A 22,467-nucleotide genomic window follows, 5' to 3' on the forward strand; every position below is an offset into this window, starting at 1 on the left:
GTACGGGCAGGGGTACCTTTACCTTTACCTTTACCTTAAGCATGTGATTAGGACGCTCACCTGATTAAAGGAGCATTGTGTATTCCGGTCAATTCATCTGGCATCCTTAAGTCAGTAACACCTAAGCAGATGCTTTCTAATTCTAAGGTTGCCAGTTCGAATCCCTATGAGACACTGTGCGAGTTTTGTTAGCCCCAAAAATGGAAGGTGATGGAGGTCCCAGGCAAGGAGGATTGGCAACTTAAGATTTTAGGACATGGGTAGGCAAACTAAGGCCCAGGCGCTGGATCTGGCCCAATTGCCTTCTAAATCCGGCCCATGGATAGTCCGGGAATCAGTGTGTTTTTACATGAGTAGAATGTGCCCTTTTATTTAAAATGCATTTCTGGGTTATTTGTGGGGCATAGGAATTTGTTCATTTCCCCCCTCCAAAATATAGTCCAGCCCCCCACAAAGTCTGAGGGACAGTGGACCAGCTCCCTGCTGAAAAAGTTTGCTGACCCCTGTGTTACGATGTGCAGAACTAGCAGGTTTAGCACATAGAACAAGAGAGCAAGTAGAACATGTATTCAATGAAGAGTGGAAAATATGTATTGAGGACAGTGGTACCTCGGGTTACATACACTTCAGGTTACATACGCTTCAGGTTACAGACTCTGCTAACCCAGAAATAGTGCTTCAGGTTAAGAACTTATTTCAGGATGAGAACAGAAATTGTGCGGCAGCAGCGGGAGGCCCAATTAGTTAAAGTGGTGCTTCAGGTTAAGAACAGTTTCAGGTTAAGTACGGAGCTCCGGAACGAATTAAGTACTTAACCCGAGGTACCACTGTATATGGGAAATAATTGTATAAGGGCAAAAACCCTGGCAGCATTAAGATAAATTCAACAGTGTAATTAATATTGGAGCGATGTAAGATTAAAATGGTTAAAGTAAAATATGAAGGAATGATAGATAAGCAAAATGGACCATGGAAGGAGGAGAGAAGTCACTGGATATATAATATTATGTAAAATGTTTATTTTGAGGTGTAAAATTGGGGTGGGGGATTACGAGTGTGTGTGTGTGAGAGAGAGAGAATCCCCATGAGACTGCTGCTTTGAGAGCCAAGTGAGGCTGTGCCTTTGAAAACTGGTTATGAACTTAATTCGTTCCGGAGGTCCATTCTTAACCCGAAACCGTTCTTAACCTGAGGCTAATGGGGCCTCCCGCTGCCGCCACGCTGCCGCTACGCAATTTCTGTTCTCATCCTGAGGTAAAGTTCTTAACCCGAGGTACTACTTCTGGGTTAGCGGAGTCTGTAACCCGAAGTGCTTGTAACCCAAGGTGTTTGTAACCCGAGGTACCACTGGCGCCTACCTGGGTGGTGCTGGAACTGAGTTCTGGCTGAAAAAAAGCCCTGGTTGCGGTGCCCCGAGGCTCCCTGAGCCCAGTGTGACCGAACTGGTCGTGCTCCCCTAAACTCACCTCTGGACTGAGATTATTGGGGCAGCGCTCCATTTACCCAAACAGAGATAAACAGAGGCTCCATTGGCTACAAGAAACAGCAGCTGGGACAGAGGGCTCCAGGGTTGGCAGTGTATCCCTTCTTAAACCTGGGCTTTGTCAAGTGCCTGGCAATGCCAACCGTGGCACAAAGGGTGAGTGCCCTTGCTTTTCCTACCCCAGTTTCCCTACTGGTAATCAAGCAATTTGGTTTATAACAACCAAAGTGCATTCTCTGTTCAGAGATTAGTTACAGTGAGCAAAAATAAATCTGGTTAACTTAGCTTTGTTAAACTCTTTTGCTGCAGACGTTGCATTGTGACCCACTCTCTTGAAGCTCCTGGTTTTCTCTGTGATCAGCAGCATGTGTAATTATAATTACTTCCCTCCAGAATATATTATTTTCCCGAATCCCAGGGAGACCGGCGAGCCTCGTTTCCTCCCCGCCCTTTGCTTTGTGATAAGAATGCCTTATTAAGAAATCCACATGCCTGCTCAGTGTCATTTTTGGACCATGGAAAATGTGAAACACATTAAATGTTGCTACTGAACTATTATATGTTGGCGTAGGTAGGAGCTTGCGGTTGTTTGAGACACTTGCATGTGTTCATTGGCTTACTGGCTGCCGCCTACTGAGAGCAGAGAGGTGTGGGGAGCTCACGGAGGTGCCAGCGCGGTGGCAGGACTGTCAGATTGACTCTGCCACCTCTCCTGCCCTGCATTGGAGAGCCAGTGTGGTGTAGTGGTTAAAAGCAGTGGACTTGTAATCTGGTGAACCGGGTTTGATTCCTCGCTCCTCCACATCCAGCTGCTGGGTGACCTTGGGCCAATCACACTTCTCTGAAGTCTCTCAGCCTCACTCACCTCACAGAGTGTTGTGGGGGAGGAAGGGAAAGGAGATTGTTAGCTGCTTTGAGACTCCTTAAGGGGAATGAAAGGCGGGGTGTCAAGTCCAAACTCTTCCTCCTCCTCCTCTTCTTCTTCTTCTCGCCCTCTCCGAGAGCAGCAGCAGTGCTCAGCATTGGAAACCTGGCTGTGCCCCTATTGCCCCGCCAGTGTTGCCTGCCAACCGCAGCTGATGTAATAGATAAGACAACAAAGTTGGTTACAGATGCAAGTATTTCGAATCGTTTCAGGGGCTTAAAACTCAAACAGTGAAAATGGATATTTGTTTCCGTTGCCACGTTCTCACTTTCCTTTTCATAACACTGCTAAAGTAGCAATTAAGAGTCAGCCAACGGAGCAGGGGTGTTAAGTTGTGGGTGAGCATATCAGACGACACAGCGATTCTTCAAACAGCTCTTGTTTATTCACAGGCCAGGACAGAACTGAACTGAACTGAAGGGTTCAGCCAGCCTGCTTATATAGAGCTCCACTACAACGCAACAGTAACCACTTTCTGTAACTATCCAATCACTGAACGTCACTTTCAATCCCTTATTTGCATATGTGGACCTGAGTGAAAACTACAGTATCCCCCTGCTGGCCCAGGGTGAGAACTTCAGTACATAACAAGGGGCACCTGCAAAACTTGCACATTTACCGTAACTATGTACCTTGCACCATAAAAGGTTTAATGGGATAGCTTGGCAGAAAGCCAAGGGTTCCTAAAAAGAATTCCAACAAGAATTCCAGAAAGAATGGGGGAAATGCAGATAATACTTTACCAAACAGTGCCCCAAAATATACACCTGGACTTGTTTTGATTAATTTCTATAGGAGACTTTGCGGGTTTTTAAGTCATAATTAGGAAAAATTGTAATAATCACATATAAAATAAACAGTACACAAGAAGTAAATAAGAAGGCCATTTACAGGATAAAGGAAGTATTTTATTTTTATGTTATGTTTTCTTTATAGGAGTTTAATTTTGATAATTAAATTGTCAATGGTGGTGGGTTTGTTTATATGTGTGAGTTGTTGTGGACTATGTTGTAAATAAAATTTTAAAAAGGAATAAAAAGAAAGCCAAGGGTTCCTGTCTGGCTCAATATGCTCCAGCTGCACATGTTTACTAGTAACAGCACCCCTATTTTCTGATACTTATCCCTGAATAAAGCATGTCTCCACATTGCTGCCTTTTGGAGATGCTGTGTTAATTTTTTTTAGTGTGAGTTGCTGGAGTTGCAATTCTTCAGAAGTCATGTCCCATCCTAGGGTGCCAGGAAGTCAAATCACAGCGTGAGGAATGGATGGCTGCATTGACTTTAGCATCAATGGGTGTGCATGGGCGCTGAGATGAGGTCCCATTTTGCGTCCCTAGTCCCATGCACTCTTCCAGAGGAGATTTGGCAGAGATCCTCACTTTCAATGTTTAGGTTGATGAACTTCAAATTTGCAGTGCTGCTGTATATTTTGAATAGCTCATAAGCAATTGTAGGACATTGATTCCCGCCTCCCCTCCCCCCTCCACCAGCAGGGCCACTATTAGGGCCAAACTTCAGGGGAATAGTTCTGGAATCCAGAAGCTGGGGGAACCCACAACTGTGAGAAGGCAAATGATTTCATAGCGGAAGCAGGCTATTCCAGCACCCGTTGAAGGGTTGCTACCATTCATTCTTTCTAAAAACGCACAGTTATTGGCAGGGTGGATTTGATTTAAATCAAATTGATTTAAATCACGATTTAAATCACTAGTCAGTAAGACTTGATTTAAATCACTCATCAGTAAGACTTGATTTAAATCATTTTTTACAGAAATACTCATTCTTGCTGGTATAATCTTCATATTTTTGGAATAATAAAATTTCAGAGTATTTTTTACAGTTGTATCAAAAATTACTGATTTGGTTATAATATTAAGAAATACATTGACAGATAATTATGAAATTATTGTGAGGTTCAATAAGTTAACTGTTTATATTTGGACAACATTTCTGCTGTACTTTATTGGAAGGAGAAAAACAATAATTTCCTTAATAACAATTTAAACAAATTTATTTAACTAAACAATAGCTTTATAGCATATGTATCCATGTTTGTTAACTGATGTGGTTAAACAATTTTTTGAAAAAAAGAGCTTAGACTGAGTTTTAGCACACATGAAAAACTTAAAACAATTCCTTATTTCCTGATGAATAGCCTTTTTACAATAAATAAAAAACTATCTTTAGGAAGATTTTTCCTCCAAAAGCATTTTATTTTAAATAAAAATAATCCGATTTAAATTTTAAAAAAATCCGATGATGATGATGATGATTTTAAATCATTGATTTTTATCCACCCTGGTTATTTGGGATAGCTGGGCAAGCTGTCAAGCAAAGCTCTGGCTGAAATGAACATGCAGGTCATGGCTGGAGCTGCCCTGCCACTCAATTTAATTGCTTTAAAGAGAGAGAAAGAGAACGTCCTTTTCCTGTTACTACCTTGTAAGCTGCTGGGGTGTTGCTAATTTTGGCTGCTGTGAGTTGTAGTCCATAACATCTGGAGGACACCAGGTTGAAGAAGGCTGGTTTTTATACACATAGGTTGCTATGCAGGGGAAATAAAACCTCCAGTGCAACATTGCGTAGTAGGAGGTGATATTCTAAGATGGGGTGCCATTTTAAAAAACGGGATCGAGGACCAGTCTGTTGCACTCAGCAGTTGCATTGTTGAGAAGCTTTCTTTTGCGTGCGGTTTCTACTTGGTGGTGAGACAGAGCTCTGAGCAGACTTTCCTTATTAAGAGCAGCTCTCTTCCCTTGCGTTTTTAATCGATTCGCCTTACCCGATCTGCAGTATACTGAACGCACATCACTAGTATTTGGAAAGGGCCCAGGTTGTGATGGAACGCTCCACCGAAACCCATCATATCTTATTAAACTGCAGCGAATTTCTATTCAGCCCAGCTGATTTGAATAATTAAACAGGGTTAAATTGGATAGAGTTGAACCTCAGGGGATTGGGCATCTAGCTGCCTTTTCCTGAAAGGTACTTTGCTCCTTCTCACCCGCTCTTTAAAAATAACGACAATTACAACAACAACCTTTAGTAATAGATAACTGCATTCAGCAAGTTTTCTGCTAATGGGTGGTGTGACTTATATTTTTACTTTGATATAGTCTAATTCGGCCTACACGGTCTAGGCTTCATTCTGAATCAGTGTTAGTGATGAACTGACATGCCTTGGCGCTTGCCTTTGCTTTCGATCTACCTTTATAGAAAATGCTTTCAACCTTCAGGGCACTGAATCGGCCATCTAAAAAGAAACAGCGAGAAGGTTGTAGGCAGTTGTATTACACATAGACTCCCTGATCTGGCTGGGGATCGTGTGTGCAGAACTGGACCCTGTGCATTTATCTATAGCTGGATGGTGAATTGCCTGACCTGTCCCATGTTTTGCCTGACCGAAGGTGGCAACTCTACCCACAACCCCACCCACGGGGGAGTGCAAGTCACTGTGCAAAATTAAAATGGGGATGGGATCTGGTCACCTAGTGCCACTCAAAGCACCAGAAGGTTAGAAACCTTTTTGTTTTCTGCCAAGTGGGGTGAGGACTGGGTTGTTGTTGTTGTTTAGTCATTTAGTCGTGTCCGACTCTTCATGATCCCATGGACCAGAGCACGCCAGGCACTCCTGTCTTCCACTGCCTCCCACAGTTTGGTCAAACTCATGCTGGTAGCTTTGAGAACACTGTCCAACCATCTTGTCCTGTGTCGTCCCCTTCTCCTTGTGCCCTCAATCTTTCCCAACATCAGGGTCTTTTCCAGGGAGTCTTCTCTTCTCATGAGGTGGCCCAAGTATTGGAGCCTCAGCTTCAGGATCTGTCCTTCCAGTGAGCATTCAGGGCTGATTTCCCGCAGAATGGAGAGGTTTGATCTTCTTGCAGTCCATGGGACTCTCAAGAGTCTCCTCCAGACCATAATTCAAAAGCATCAATTCTTCGGCAATCAGCCTTCTTTATGGTCCAGCTCTCACTTCCATACATCACTACTGGGAAAACCATAGCTTTAACTATATGGACCTTTGTTGGCAAGGTGATGTCTCTGGTTTTTAAGATGCTGTCTAGGTTTGTCATTGCTTTTCTCCCAAGAAGCAGGCATCTTTTAATTTCGTGGCTGCTGTCACCATCTGCAGTGATCATGGAGCCCAAGAAAGTAAAATCCCTCACTGCCTCCATTTCTTCCCCTTCTATTTGCCAGGAGGTGATGGGACCAGTGGGCATGATCTTTGTTTTTTTGATGTTGAGCTTCAGACCAATATTTTGCGCTCTCCTCTTTCACCCTCAATAAAAAGTTATTTAATTCCTCCTCACTTTCTGCCATCAAGGTTGTGTCATCTGCATATCTGAGGATGTTGGACTGGGTAGGCATCAGTAAAAGGCTGCTGGGTGTTGGTGCACCTCCCCACCCAAATGTCATTTCCTACAGGACAGTTTTCATTCAAATCAAAAAGCTGAGACAAGCTGGGTGTCTTTTACGTATTTGCTTTTACCAACAGAGCCCAAATGCTAGATATGATTTCCTGTTTCAAAGCCAGATTGGTTTGACTTACTGAGATAAAGTCCCCCATGTGTTTCCTGAGAAGCACAAATGTTAGCATTCATTTCATTAAATGTAAGCGTGGAATTTCAGTTTCTAATGCACACAAACACCCTTCAAAATGTGGTAGAGAGAGAATAAATGGCCTCCCTATTGTTTGCCAAATCTTGTTTAATGACTCTCAACACTTGCCTCCCGTCATTTTCTAGGCCAGTCGTCCCTAAATCATATCTAAATATGGTAATATGTTTATGTAAAACAGGAATTTCAAAAGGAATTAAGCATACAAGCAACACTCCAGAGTGTGTTATGCTTTGTATTAATTAGATTGATCTCCGAACGCAACTGCAGCATGCAGAAGATCCTGATTTGTTAGCCCACTTTGCAAATCTTGAATCTAAAGGATGGGTGCATGGAGATTTCCCTTGTAAAGTTGGTCGTAGTGTTAGAGCTCAAAACCACAGGGTTTATTTGGAAGGAACCAATCATTACCATCATTAGGATGTAGACATACGTAGATACATACCCTCCAACATTTCTCCGATGAAAATGGGGATGTCCTGTTCCACTATTATTAGTATTTTTAGTGCTATTTTTCTAGAAAAAGAGGAGCCAGAACTCCCCATGAACACCTCCTTTGTTCTCTTAGAATGGCAGTGCTGCCCACCTAAGAGTTCCTGCTAAAAAAAGCCATTATTATTATTGTTATTATTGTTATTATTATTATTCCCTGCCCATCTGACTGGTTTGCCCCAGTCAATCTGGGCAGCTTCCAACATACATAAAAACATAATAAAACATAAAACTTTTTAAAACTTCCTTATACAGGGCTGCTTTCAGATGTCTTCTAAAGGTTATGTTACTTATCTCCTTAACTTGGGGATCGCATAACTCCACACCCTCCAACATTTATCTGATGAAAATGGAGACATCCTAAGGAAAAGCGGGACATTCCGGGATCAAATCAGAAACTGGGACGGCTTCTGTAAATCTAGGACTGTCCCTGGAAAACAGGAACACTTGGAGGAGATAGATCGAGATAATATCACACACACGTGAACTCACACATTAAAGTACGCAGTATAACATTATAAAGCCAACGTGATGGTGAACAATACACACAGGACTCAACATCTCAATCACGACCATTTTCTAGAGCAGAGATGGTGAATCAGTGGCCCCAGTGGTGGACATTGGGCTTTAAAATCTCAGTGGCGCCCTGTGCGATGCCAAAATTTGATGCCCCTTCCGTTGTTTGCTGTTGTTGCAGTGCCTCCTGCGGTGGCCTCCCGGCTCAGCACCCAGTGCGAACGAACCGGTTGGGCTACCCTATATCTGCTTCTGGTGTTGCTGTGAATGTTATGGGACTTCAACTCCCATCATACCTGACCTCTGGCCCTGCTGGCTGGAGCAGATGGGCACAGGAGTCCCAACAGCAAATTGGAGGGCAACAGCTTTCCCCACTCCTCCTTTAGATGCAGCGTAAGATCTTCTCAGCTTTGCATTTACTGCAGTCTCCATAGTTAACTTATCGAATTCACATGATGTGGGGAGGAGTATTGATTTGGGTCCCCCCCCCCCAGTACTAGACCAATTTAAAAATGAGGATATGATCATTGGCTGTTTGGCAAAATAGAACCTCCATGTTTCAAGGCAGTAGACTGCGGAATGCCAGCTGCTGGGGGGCAGACAGTATGGATAGGCTGTCGCATTTACTTCCTGTTTGTGGGATCCTTGGAGGCATCTATTTGCCGTTGTGCAAAGCAGGGTGCTGGTTTATTGGACCTGATCCAGTGTGGTGTAGTGGTTAAGAGTGGTTGACTCATAATCTGGTGAACCAGGTTCAATTCCCCGCTCCTCCACATGCAGCTGCTGGGTGACCTTGGGCCAGTCACACTTCTCTGACGTCTCTCAGCCCCACTCACCTCACAGAGTGTTTGTTGTGGGGGAGGAAGGGAAGGAGATTGTTAGCTGCTTTGAGACTCCTTAAAGGTAAAGCGACCCCTGACCATTAGGTCCAGTCGTGACCGACTTTGGGGTTGCGGCGCTCATCTCGCTTTATTGGCCGAGGGAGCCAGTGTACAGCTTCCGGGTCATGTGGCCAGCATGACTAAGCCGCTTCTGGCGAACCAGAGCAGCACACGGAAACGTCGTTTACCTTCCCACCGGAGCGGTACCTATTTATTTGCACTTTGACGTGCTTTTGAACTTCTAGGTGGGCAGGAGCAGGGACCGAGCAACAGGAGCTCACCCCATCGCAGGGATTCAGACAGCCGACCTTCTGATCGGCAAGTCCTAGGCTCTGTGGTTTAACCCACAGCAGTAGTGATAAAGTGGGATATCAAATCCAAACCCCCCTTCTTCTTCTTCTTCTTCTTCTTCTTCTTCTTCTTCTTCTTCTTCTTCTTCTTCTACAATCAGGAAAACTCAGTTTGTGTTCAGGTGCTCTGGATTCTTCCAGGACACATGCCCTTGTGTGTCACACCCATCACTGTCCCTACTTAACACCCTGAGTGCTTTTAACTGCTGGAGTGTGTCTTTGAACTTCTTTGAACTCTTAAGGATGCTTCTTAGTGGTCTAGATGGAGGATAGACAAGGATGTGTGAATGTGAAGACCTTAACCTAATGCACAAAGGTAAAATTCACTTTTATTGCTGTCCTCACGTTTGCCTCTGGCCCCTGGCATGTGGCCCTTGGAAGCCTGTCCAGAATGGAATGTGGCCCTTGAGCTGAAAAGTGATGAAGTGGTGAATATATAAAAGGATGTCACATAGTGGAGGGAGAAAGGTTGTTTTCTGCTGCTCCAGAGAAGCGGACACGGAGCAATGGATCCAAACTACAAGAAAGAAGATTCCACCTAAACATTAGGAAGAACTTCCTGACAGTAAGAGCTGTTCGACAGTGGAATTTGCTGCCAAGGAGTGTGGTGGAGTCTCCTTTGGAGGTCTTTAAGCAGAGGCTTGACAACCATATGCCAGGAGTGCTATGATGGTGTTTCCTGCTTGGCAGGGGGTTGGACTCGATGGCCCTTGTGGTCTCTTCCAACTCTATGATTCAGTGATTCTATGATTCATTGTCTGTGTGTGTGTTTCTACAAGAAAGAAGTTAGCATTGCCAGTGCAGCAGTGTGAAGAATGAAATAGCTTCTGTGTGAGATTGGGAGGCTTGAGGTGGCAGTCATGCCAGGTAAGCTGCGGCTATGCAGAGAAGAAGCCCAGCATAAAATCCCTTGCTATGCTGTCCTGGCAGTTAACCTCTGGCTTCTCCAAGGTCATTCACCATCGTTGCAATTAGGCCTGTGGGTTGAGGTTCCTGGTGGGGCCTTCTCAAAGCCAAGCTGGATGTCAGGGCCTGCTGCTGGGCCTGATGGGAGATGCAGCCCAGAACATCTGGTGGGCACTGAGTTGGCAACGGCTGAGTGAAACAATACAAGCAATTGATAAGATTTGCTCTCCCGCTAAAGTTACCCCGCCAGAGTGAACTGAGAAAGCTCTCAGGAGGTACAGGTTGAAAAAGAATGTCCAAATGCCCCTGAATCCACATTGAAATTCCTAGTTGGTTGAGGAAGCCAGGTTGCATGTTAACCAAAACAAAGCTTCCTTTCTCCGTACAGCCAGCCAGCCAGCATTTTGAAGTTTGCTCTGCCAAATGAGTGGGAGAAGTCAAGTTTTAACAGGCAGTCACTTGTGACATTTCCTGGAGGAAAGGAGGTTGGGAAAGCAGAGAAAAGCTGTGCTGAAGGGTGCCGAAACTGCAGACTAAAATAAGCAGAACATGGGACTGCATTTAGTATATACTGTACAGTTGCTAGAAAACTTCCAGGTGGGGGAGAAAAATCCAATTTGGTGCCTGGAAGGGTTTATTGTGTACCCATGTGAGTTTGTTTTTGTGTTTATATCTCATCTTTTCTTCAAAGACCTAGAAGTGGCATAATCGTTTTCACTTCTTCCCTATTTTTTATCCTTACAATAACCCCATGAGTTAGGTTAGGCTGAAAGATCACCAAGTGAGCTTCATATCTGAGTTGCGATTTGAACCTTGGTCTTCCAGTTCCTAGTTCAGTACCCTAACCGCTATGCAACATTGTCTGCCCACCCCACCTCAGACTATGGAGCTAACCTCTGCCACAGGCAGAGATCTAGGAGTTGCTGACATCCTCTATCTCCTGCCTCAGAGGACAAACAACATCCTGGGCAAGGGAGACCAACCTGGCCCTACTATTGGCCAGTGAAGGAACAACTGCAGGAAGTTTGCTTCCCCGATCCTTTTGTTGAGGTCATCAGGACGCGCACATATTACATGTGTGCTAAGGGAACTGCAATGGTTGATGACCAGATACCAGGTCTTGTTCAAAGTCTTGTTAATATATAAAGTCCTGAACAGCTTGGGACCAGGTTACCCAAAAGACCGCTTGCCCCTGTAGAGAGAGAGACCTGTAAGATCCCTTAGCTCAGGGGTCAGTGAACTTTTTCAGCAGGGGGCCGGTCCACTGTCCTCAGACATTGTGGGGGGTGGACTATATTTTGAAGGAGGGGAAAGAACAAATTCCTATGCCCCACAAATAACCCAGAGATGCAGTTTAAATAAAAGGACACATTCTACTCATGTAAAAACACGCTGATTCCCAGACTGTCCGCGAGCCGGATTTAGAAGGCTTTTGGGCCGGATCCAGTCTTTGGGCCTTAGTTTGCCTACCCATGCCTTAGCTCATCTGGGGAAATTCCTTTCTTGGCACCTTGCCCTGCAGGATGTCGTAGGGCAGTGACCCCAAATCAGGCATAATATGCTTGTGTTGTACACTGTGTTTTTGTTTTAATCATATTGTTTGTTTTGATATAGTACACCCCCTAGAGATTTTTTCAAATAGAGTGAACGCTCGGGTTGTGAACGTGATCCATGCGGGAGACTGCAGCACTGCGGGTTGCGATTTGATGCTTCTGCACATGTGCAAAGCACAATTTAGTGTTTTTGCGCGAGCGCCGAAACCCAGAAGTAACTTGTTCTGGTACTTCCGGGTTCTGCACAGTGTGTAACCCGAAGCGTCTGTAATCCGAGGTATGACTGTATTAAGCATTTTATAAATGCTTTCACATCTATAAATAAATACATAAATACATAGCCTGCCTGCATTCAGTTCTACTGCTAGTAGGCCAGAGAAGGAGCAGCTATAGGGAGTTTGCCACCCCTCCGTTCCACCCAGAAAGGACACTCTGCTCCAATTCCTACTTTCCTCTAAAGTCCTCATTCCTTTTTCCTTTTGTGAGCCTGCAGGCAGGGATTTATTTTCGTTTAATCTCCATGCAACGCTTAGAACATTTCAGGTGTATACTTCTTGCTGCTTCTGCTGCAGATTTTGTGTGTGTGTGCATTTTGAGGTGGGGCAGGGGCTTGTGCTAGCAGACAGAAAACATTAGAAATGGCCTTACGTTCCTATGTAAAAATACCTATAATAAGATTGGCAGTATGCATGCATGTGCATAATTCAGGAACACTCATAGCACCGAATGTGGTGTATTTCAAAGGTTAAATTGCCCACTTTTGTTTCTCTTTCGTCTTCGCTGTGTGCAGCGGCACCAGCAGTAGCAGCAACAAACCTCAGAAAGGCATTTTGGGAAGGAAACGGCAGATGCCAGTCATTGGCCATTAAGAGGAATGATGCATAGGCTGTTTTATGTACAACCCCACCCCTAAACTTTTAAAGGTAAAGGTAAAGGTACCCCTGCCCGTACGGGCCAGTCTTGACAGACTCTAGGGTTGTGCGCTCATCTCACTCTATAGGCCGGGAGCCAGCGCTGTCCACAGACACTTCCGGGTCACGTGGCCAGCGTGACAAGCTGCATCTGGCGAGCCAGCGCAGCACACGGAACGCTGTTTACCTTCCCGCTGGTAACCGGTCCCTATTTATCTACTTGCACCCGGGGGTGCTTTCGAACTGCTAGGTTGGCAGGCGCTGGGACCGAACAATGGGAGCACACCCCACCGCGGGGATTCGAACCGCTGACCATGTGATCGACAAGTCCTAGGCGCTGAGGTTTTACCCACAGCGCCACCCGCGTCCCTAAACCTTTACTTCTCCTTTTTAAAAAAATCACCAAATGCCACATAAAACCATTTTTCTGCCTTGTAAATCAGGTGGTGAAATTGTTGGACCTCATGTGACTCGGATATTCTGGAGCACGGACTGGACACAGGGAGGCAAACGCCAATTCAGGTTTCAAGCAGGTTTATTTGATTTGCATATGCATAGCAAATAGGGACCCGGGTGGCGCTGTGGGTTAAACCACAGAGCCTAGGACTTGCCGATCAGAAGGTCGGCGGTTCGAATCCCCGCAACGGGGTGAGCTCCTGTTGCTCGGTCCCTGCTCCTGCCAACCTAGCAGTTCGAAAGCACGTCAAAGTGCAAGTAGATAAATAGGTACCACTCTGGCGGGAAGGTAAACGGTGTTTCTGTGTGCTGCTCTGGTTCGCCAGAAGCGGCTTAGTCATGCTGGCCACATGATCTGGAAGCTGTACGCCGGCTCCCTCGGCCAATAAAGAGAGATGAGCGCCGCAACCCCAGAGTCAGCCACAACTGGACCTAATGGTCAGGGTCCCTTTACCTTATGCATAGCAAATGGTGCAGCGCAATATGTTTGCAATCTGCACATCCCAATCAGGGTGTGCCCACTTTTTATAGACTAAATAAACAGAGAGTGAAACTCTACATTCTTATCCAATCAGCCTCTAAAATTCCATGTTTCTTCCTTTTGAAGGCTTCTTTGTTCATCTGCCGGCTGTGGCCTTGCTGTCTTGTAACAGTGGCTCTGTTTGTCTGCCCACTATGGCCTTGTAACAGTAGCATGATAACCGCATGCTGAAATTTCTATTTCTGAGGACCTTCAAAATGTGGGGGCCCAGTTTGGTTTGGCGATACACACCTGCTCAAAAGATGTGTGGCTTATCAAATATGATACTCCGGCAATTCAAATCTAGCCTTGAAAGCATTAGGAGCATTGGTGGCTGTTCAAAGGGATTAAAACCTTTCAGATTTCAAGGGCAAGAACCATTCAGGAAGTACTAGGAAAGCCTATTGTTTTTGCCTCTCAAAATAATCCGAAAGATGCTATGGATGAAAACAGAGATGTTGATAACTGCAAATAAGCTTATTGCCAAAAACTGGAACTCATGGAAAATTCCAACCATGAGGAAAGGTTGCAGAAGGCTTAGCTTGCTAGGATATTGCGTAAAATTACTGCTATAATCCATGCTCGTGAAAGCAACTCAAGGGCAAGGCAAGTATTTGTTTGTGACTGGGAATTGTTCATCTGTTTTTTTGGAACAATGCATTTACTCAACATAATGTCAAGGAACACATGCTGGCGATGTCATAGACTAGTGATTTGCAATTAACTTAATTGAAACTCCCTTTCTTTTCTGCTCTCGGAGACTTTTTCTTTTTGGCATTTTTGTGCAATTTGTAATAATATTATTAATATTTGTTTAAAATGTTACCCATTCTGTGGGCGTGGGAGGAAGGGAATCACATCATCTAGTTTGTATCATCTCGAGCCAACCACACAAGAACAATTTGTACCAAAGTATTTCAGGCAAATCCTTTGTTAATCAAAGTGTGTTACAGCTGGCCTACCAAGCATGGTAGGTAGCTTCATACAAGCAAGCGGCTTTGGCCCAAACTAGATGTGCAAGGCAACACCTATGTGTTAAAAGTTTATCCTGTTCACATATAAAGTGGGGAATGGAGAAGTCTGCTTTTTAAACAAAACAGAAGCTTGTTAAGGATTTTTCTCACTGCCCGAATTAGTATTATCATTATCATTATCAAAATCATCTGCAAAGCTGCACACACATCAAGAGATAAGACAACGTCTGCCATTGGACTCAGAATCAAATAGGCATGATACAAAAGGAAAGGGGAATGAGGAGGGAAGAGGAAAACACGAATTGAAGCAGTTCTCTTCAATGGATAGTGCCAGGCTGGCCTCTCTCCCCATGCCATGATGTTCACTGTCAGAGGCAAGGAGGTGTAGCCTCCCAGTGACTCTTCCTCTCTTGGCTGCTGACGGAGGACAGAGGGTGCCTTTTTTTGGTTTTAAACTAATAGAACCGGGCCAGGGGGGAAATGCTTAAAAGTTATAAGGAGGGAAGTGAGACATGGGGAGGGGGTTGGGTATTGCTTTCCTCCCAAGCACACCATTTTGTGTAAAAGTGCAACACCACCACCCTGCTTTATATGTGAATAGGGCAAAAACATTGCCCCACGTGTTTAGATTTTACTTTTGGGCAAATCTAGAACACTAGCTCTTCACAGACTTCCTAAATCAGGCATAGGCAAACTCGGCCCTCCATATCTTTTTGGGACTACAACTCCCATCATCCCTGACCACTGGTCCTGTTAGCTAGGGATGATGGGAGTTGTAGTCCTAAAACATCTGGCGGGCCGAGTTTGCCTATGCCTGTCCTAAATGAAGGTTTAGAGACTTAAAAACATACTTTATACCAAGCTTCGCCAACCTGATGCCCTCTGGGCTACATTGGCTCCCAGTACGTTTCCGAGCACAATTCAAAGTGTTGGTGCTGATCTTTAAAGCCCTAAACGGCCTCGGTCCAGTATACCTGAAAGAGCGTCTCCACCCCCATCGTTCTGCCCGGACACTGAGGTCCAGCGCCGAGGGCCTTCTGCTGGTGCCCTCACTGAGATAAGCCAAGTTACAGGGAACCAGGCAGAGGCCTTCTTGGTAGTGGCGCCCGCCCTGGGGAACGCCCTCCCACCAGATGTCAAAGAGAAAAACAACTACCAGACTTTTAGAAGACATCTGAAGGCAGCCCTGTTTAGGGAAGCTTTTAATGTTTAATAGACTATTGTATTTTAATATTTTGTTGGAAGCCGCCCAGAGTGGCTGGGGAAACCCAGCTGGATGGACTAGGTATAAATAATAAATTATTATTCTTATTACTGTGCTACAATTCCCATTAGCCAGATGGGCAAAAGGTGCCGTCTGCAGAGTCAAATATCTTCCCTCCCTGTGGTCCAGTTAATGTCTTCACTGTTTGGAAGCATCTCTGAAGTATCTCAGGCAGAAGTTTTGGCAAAACATCTGGTACCCAAGATCCTTTTTAAATAAAAAATAAATCAATTTGAAGATGTGAAGCGTTGAACTCAGAACCTTCAGCATGCAAAGTGTGCTCTCTGCCACTCAGCTATAGTGAGCTTTTTGAAAAAGCTTTATTCTTGACATTTTAAAGCAGGGATGGGGTCCCCATACATTCCAGGTGTTGCTTCCAGGTCCCTACTTCCATCAGTTGGGAGTATGGCCAGTGGCCACAAATGATGGGAGCTTTAGTTCATCAACATCTGGAGGGCTGCAGGTTCCCCATCCCTCATGCGGCCGAATGACATGACAGAGCTTTACCTGATAGTGATGTTTACCCAGTAGTGATGTTTCCCAGTAGTGATGTATGGAAGTGAGAGCTGGACCATAAAGAAGGCTGATCGCCGAAGAATTGATGCTTTTGAATTATGGTGCTGGAGGAGACTCTTAAGAGTCCCATGGACTGCAAGAAGATCAAACCTCTCCATTCTGAAGGAAATCAGCCCTGAGTACTCACTGGAAGGACAGATCCTGAAGCTGAGACTCCAATACTTTGGCCACCTCACGAGAAGAGAAGACTCCCTTGAAAAGACCCTGATGTTGGGAAAGATGGAGGGCACAAGGAGAAGGGGACAACAGAGGACGAGATGGTTGGACAGTGTTCTCGATGCTACTAACATGAGTTTGACTAAACTGCGGGAGGCAGTGGAAGACAGAAGTGCCTGGCATGCTCTGGTCCATGGGGTTACGAAGAGTCGGACACGACTAAACAACTAAACAACAACAACATACAGTATTCCTATCTTACCTTTTGCATTTAAGCTGGCAATTTCATTCACAACTGCTTATCTCAGAACTCTTGCAGCAGTTTCTTTTTTTCCCTACAGTGCAGTTTATACCCTATCAAAAAAACGAAAAGAGAAAAAAATCCAGAAAACAAATTATACAAGGAACAATGGTAGGGTGGAGACGAAAGAACTCTGGCTAATGCTTCTAATGATTCACTGTGTCCTTTCTTTAAACTTCAGTGAACTCATTCAAATATGCAACTCCAGTAAATGAACAGATTTGTTTATGGTTGTAGGTTTCCTTCCATGATGGAGTTGGTGGCACTAATTTCCTATTGAAAAATAGGCTATTAATTTTCACTGGGTAGCTAATTAGCTGCAGAGTCTAAAGAGGTAGGGCCACCAGTTGTCGGAGGTTGACTTGCCGGGTCGTTTGGGGCAAACCAGGAACATCTTTCCATCATAACGACATTAGACACGGGAACGTTCAAGCAGTAGCCACAAAGGGAAACCCAGGAGCACACTCTAAACACGCTCCCAATTCTTCCTTTGCAGTTGCAGTTTGAACTCAACGCCTTTTGATTTTGGCACCTTCTTCATTCCCCTCGCACACGGTCAGAAAAAGAAGCCAAATTTTAAAAAGCATTGAGTTCAAGCCTCAACCGCAAAAGAAGACTCAAGATTATTCTTGCCTCTTGAAATCAAGCCAGGATTGCACAGGAAAAAACTGAACAGCAGCTGCCCATGGTGGAATTGCAACCAAGTGCGAATGGGTTGGATTTGCAGTGGTGTCTTGGCCCACCCCAGCTAAGGAAGTCTGATAGTTAAGTCTTTATTGATGAAGAAGCACTTACAGTGCTACCTTGGGTTAAGAACTTATTTCGTTCTGGAGGTCTGTTCTGAACCTGAAACTGTTCTTAACCTGAAGCACCACTTTAGCTAATAGGGCCTCCTGCTGCCGCCGCACCGCCGGAGCACAATTTCTGTTCTCATCCTGAAGCAAAGTTCTTAACCTGAAGCACGATTTCTGGGTTAGCGGAGTCTGTAAACTGAAGCGTATGTAACCTGAAGCGTATGTAACCTGAGGTACCACTGTATTTCTGGGTTAGCGGAATCTGTAACCTGAAGCGTCTGTAACCTGAAGTGTCTGTAATCCAAGATACCACTGTACATCAACTCTGAATGTGCTCTGAGTGCACATTCACACGCATGTTTCTAGCCACTGGGCACTGTCCCCCACAGATCTGTGCCTTGCAGAGTAATTGCAGCGACAGCAACACCTGCCCTGCCCCCAGCTTATATAAGCTCCCCTGATGGGTTGTGCTTCGACATACTTTGAACCACATCAGCAAGGCTGAGGAGGGGGGGACAGTGCCCAGTGGCTAGAAACATCCATGTGCATGTGCATTCAGGGTTGATGTACAGTGGTACCTCGGGTCTTGTCGTCTGAGTAACCCAGGACCTCCATACATGCTGCCCTGGCTTGCAGGAAAACAGTGCAAGAGGCAGCAGTTGCCAGTTACCACTCTCTGCAGCCATAGCAGGTGCTGTGATTCTCCAGCGATTTGACTTCAAACTCCACTGTCTCTTGAGACGGACAGATGCCAGCAACAACTCTGCTTCACCCCTACTTTTGCCTTTGGGGAATGCCATATTAAAATGTGTTCGGGTTGAGATGCTCTAGGGTGGGAGACACTGACAAAGGCAAATCGTTCGACAAACTAAGAATAATTCCAACCTCGCTTTTCTCTTGTATGCAGGTGCCCCTGGTTAACAAGAGCCGTCTCTCCAGCCATCCCGCTATACAATGGGCTCGTGTTCCTGTTTGTACTCGCAAACTTCAGCATGGCAACCTTCATGGACCCTGGGGTTTTTCCACGAGGTAAACCTGGACAGGATGAGGGCGGGTGGCTCGGGGAAAATATGGGCAGAAAGGTATGAAGGCAAACAAACAGATACTAATAATAATAATAATAATAATAATAATAATAATATACCTTTATTGTCAATGTACAACCTGTGTACAATGAAATTAACTGAGCCTCCCCCCCAAAAAACACTCAGTCTCATTGCACTCTGTGTGCTTGTCGCACAACACACCAATCCTGAAAGTCAGTTGCACTATATTATTTTCCATTCAGCAGCCTAACAGCCCACGGATAGAAACTGTTTTTTAGCCTACAAAATGGCACAACCAGCTTTTATCCCCCCCCCCCACTATTAATACCCCTAATAGGAAAATTAGTTACCTGATTATGCAGCCTTAATCTGCAGTTTGGAGAACTCCTGTTCAGAGTTCCTAGCCAGCCAGCTGTGCCCTGTTCCATCCTCCCCACCATCACCAGTCTTGTCCCGTCACCCCCCCCCCCCGCCTCCCGCAACAGATACTCTTTGTTCTGTTGCTATCGAGCATGCTCAGTCCTCATCAGACTGGTGGGGGGGGGTGTTTCCTTCCACTTAGGTTTCCCCCCACCCAGATTGTTGGACTTCTGTAACCCTTTGGGGTTCCTCTGAACATGTTGATACCTCCCTCCTGGATGGTGCAATTTTGGCTGAGTCGTGTTCTATAAACAGAGAGTGAGTTTACTATTGGTAAATATCAAGGATGGGCAGATGGGAGTTGTAATTCAGTAACATCTAGAAAGGCACAGATTCCCCATCTCTGGTATATTGGAGTTGTTGTTGTTGTTATTTAGATGTGTTAGTCACCCGTATCCCAAATAGGATCGTTCATTGTTTATTTGCAACGGATTGCTGTTGTGAACAGCGACAAATGCTCTTGTCAGGTGTGTGTGTTCGCGTGTGTGTCTGGCTTCAAGTCATGCAACATGCCAGCTTTTATCACAGTTTGATGGGAGATGTGCTGGTAAACACTATGCAGATTCTTGTCTGGGTAGCTTAGACTCTTTCTTTTGAAGTGTCTGTCCTTTTAAGTCATGAAACTAGCAGCTTGTTCCTGCCTTCTCAGGAGCCTTTAGTGCAATCGCTGCTGATGTTTGTTTTTCTGGGGTTTAGGTTTTATTCAATGCGTTACCTCTGCTGAGATTTGCTAGTGACGCCAAGCCTGTCACAAATGGTAGACGAGGGAGGTAAATTTATTCTGCAGGTGGGCACTCCATGGAATATGTATTTTTAAGAGCAGAAAACACTGAATATATAAAATGGGATGTGAGGAAGAAGGGTTATGTTAGCCTAGCCTTCTCCCTTGATATTCTGATTTTTAATGTGCTGGTTTTATTTATTTATTTGCACTTCCACACCTTAGATTTAAAGCACATGACTTCCCCCCAAAGAATCCTGGCAACAGAAGCAGCCTTAACAAACCACAGGATCCCAGGATTATTTGGGCGAAGCCATGTGCTTGAAATACGTGGTGTGAATGTGACTGTACAGTTTAGACATGAGTTTAATGTATCATTCCCTCTGTTCCCAATGATCAGACTACAGTGGTACCTTGGTTGTCATAGTTAATCTGTTCTGGGAGTCCGTTCGCCCCCCGGAACTGTTCGAAAACCAAGGCGCAGCTTCCGATTGGCTGCAGGAGCTTCCTGCAGCCAATTGGAAGCTGCAGAAGCTGCGTTGGAAGTTCGGCTTCCAAAAAACGTTCGCAAACCAGAACACTTACTCCAGGGTTTGTGGCGTTCGGGAGCCGATTTGTTCGGGAGCCAAGCCATTCGACAAAGCCACTTCCAAGCTGGAGAGGAGGTGGGGTTGCGGGCCCACCCCCTCCCCATGCACGCGGGGGCTGGCTCACAGCCCCCGCGAGAGCAGGGGAATCCTCGGGCGCGTCACCACCCCGGCCAGCCAATCGGAGGGCCGGGGAGGCGTGGCCTAACACATTTAAGGCTGGCGCGCCCGGGGACTCTCCTCTCTTCCCCGTTCCAGCTGTGTGTCACTGGTAGAGAAGAAGAAGAGTTTGGATTTGATATCCCGCCTTTCACTCCCTTTAAGGAGTCTCAAAGCGGCTAACATTCTCCTTTCCCTTCCTCCCCCACAACAAACACTCTCTGAGGTGAGCGGGGCTGAGAGACTTCAGAGAAGTGTGACTAGCCCAAGGTCACCCATCAGCTGCATGTGGAGGAGCGGAGACGCGAACCCGGTTCCCCAGATTATGAGACTACCCCTCTTAACTACTACACCACACTGGCTCTCACTGGTAGGGCTATAGTTCAGTGACTGCATCCTCTTGCCTAGACAGTGGTGAAGGGCCAGAGCTACGCTAGAGCAGCTTCTTTGCATGCAGAAGGTCCAAGTTTCAGTCCCTGGCATCTCCAGCTGGGGCTGGGAGAGAACTCTGCTGGAAAACCCAACAGTGGCAGTGTAGGAAGTACTGATCTAGATGCTCCAATAGTCTGACTTGGTACCAGGCAGATTCCCATTGTGTTGCTCTGTATTACGTTGTGCTGTGCTCTTAGCGGTTTGGCGCTAACCATCTTCTGCCTCCATCTAACCATGTGTTTTCTCCTCCTTTCCCGCGGACGGGGTTGAAACCTTTGAGCAGCAGACGAAGACGAGGATAAAGACGACGACTTCCGAGCTCCGCTCTACAAGAACGTGGAGATTAAAGGGATCCAAGTACGGATGAAGTGGTGCGCCACCTGCCATTTCTACCGCCCTCCTCGCTGTTCCCATTGCAGCGTCTGTGACAATTGTGTTGAGGTAGGACAAGGCCCCCCTGCCCACTTTGGGGGAAGAGACTCTAGCTCCATGGTGGAGCCATAACAAAATATGACTTCCCAGTACAGTCAAACCTTGGTTGTTGAACATAACCCGTTCCAGAAGACCGTTCAACATCTGAAACGTTCGACAACTGAGCCGTGGCTTCTGATTGGTTGCAAGAGCTTCTTGCACTCAAGCGGAATCTGTGGCAGACGTTCGGGTTCCAAAAAAACATTCGGAAATTGGAGCATTTACTTCCGCGTTTTGGCATTCGGGAGCTGAAACGTTCAAAAATGGAGCCGTTCGAGAACCAAGGTTTGACTGTATCTTTGAGCATTTTGCAGAGAGGGAAATCATAGCTTAGTTTTAACTAGTTTAATTTTGCTTTTGTTTGTTTTTTAATGTTGCATACCATCCTGGGATCCTGCATTGATATAAAAATGTATGGTGGTAGTATTTAGCATGAATATTTGGCTCAACAGCATTGAGCTTGAATCCCTGGGTTCAATATACTTTTTCAGCCATTGACTTTTTTTGGTGAGGCCAGGACTGTTCCTTTTTTCTTTTCTTTTTAGCTTCAGCCCCCTAATAGCAAAGTATAGTGGAGATTTCTAGCCTGATCTGGTGAAGAATGCAGACAAAGAGACAAGGAAATGTTGTCTGTAAACTAGAGAACTGCGACTCCAGGATGTTACTATCAGGCAAGGTGTAGCTGTCCTCCATACCAAAATTATTCGGGGTCATTTCTGTTCTGAGGCCATTTCTTTCCATCAGCTGGTTGACTAAAGTTGTAATGCTAACCCCACTGAACTCAATAGGACTTACTTCTAAGAAAGTAAGAGTAAGAAAGCACTCTTAAGTCTTTAACACAATGTTTAAAAGTAGTCAACTGTGTAATTAAAAAGGGAGGGGAAATCTAATCAGTTGTAATAAGCAGAAACTCATTAAGCGAGGTGTCAAAGGCAGCCAGAGTCAATTGTAAAG

General features: G+C 45.4%; 1 protein-coding gene across 1 annotated transcript in view; it reads left to right on the top strand.

Moving 5' to 3' along the window:
• ZDHHC8 (zDHHC palmitoyltransferase 8) overlaps positions 1-22,467 on the top strand; it is a 139,502-nt gene that overhangs the window by 80,882 nt on the left and 36,153 nt on the right. Inside the window, exons 2-3 of the mRNA XM_079956628.1 lie at positions 18,585-18,706; positions 21,326-21,483. Coding sequence (XP_079812754.1) covers positions 18,585-18,706; positions 21,326-21,483 — 280 coding nt within the window. The remainder of the gene's footprint in view (positions 1-18,584; positions 18,707-21,325; positions 21,484-22,467) is intronic.

The sequence above is a fragment of the Podarcis cretensis genome (assembly GCF_951804945.1).
Source record: "Podarcis cretensis genome assembly, chromosome: 16".
Classification (NCBI taxonomy): domain Eukaryota; kingdom Metazoa; phylum Chordata; class Lepidosauria; order Squamata; family Lacertidae; genus Podarcis; species Podarcis cretensis.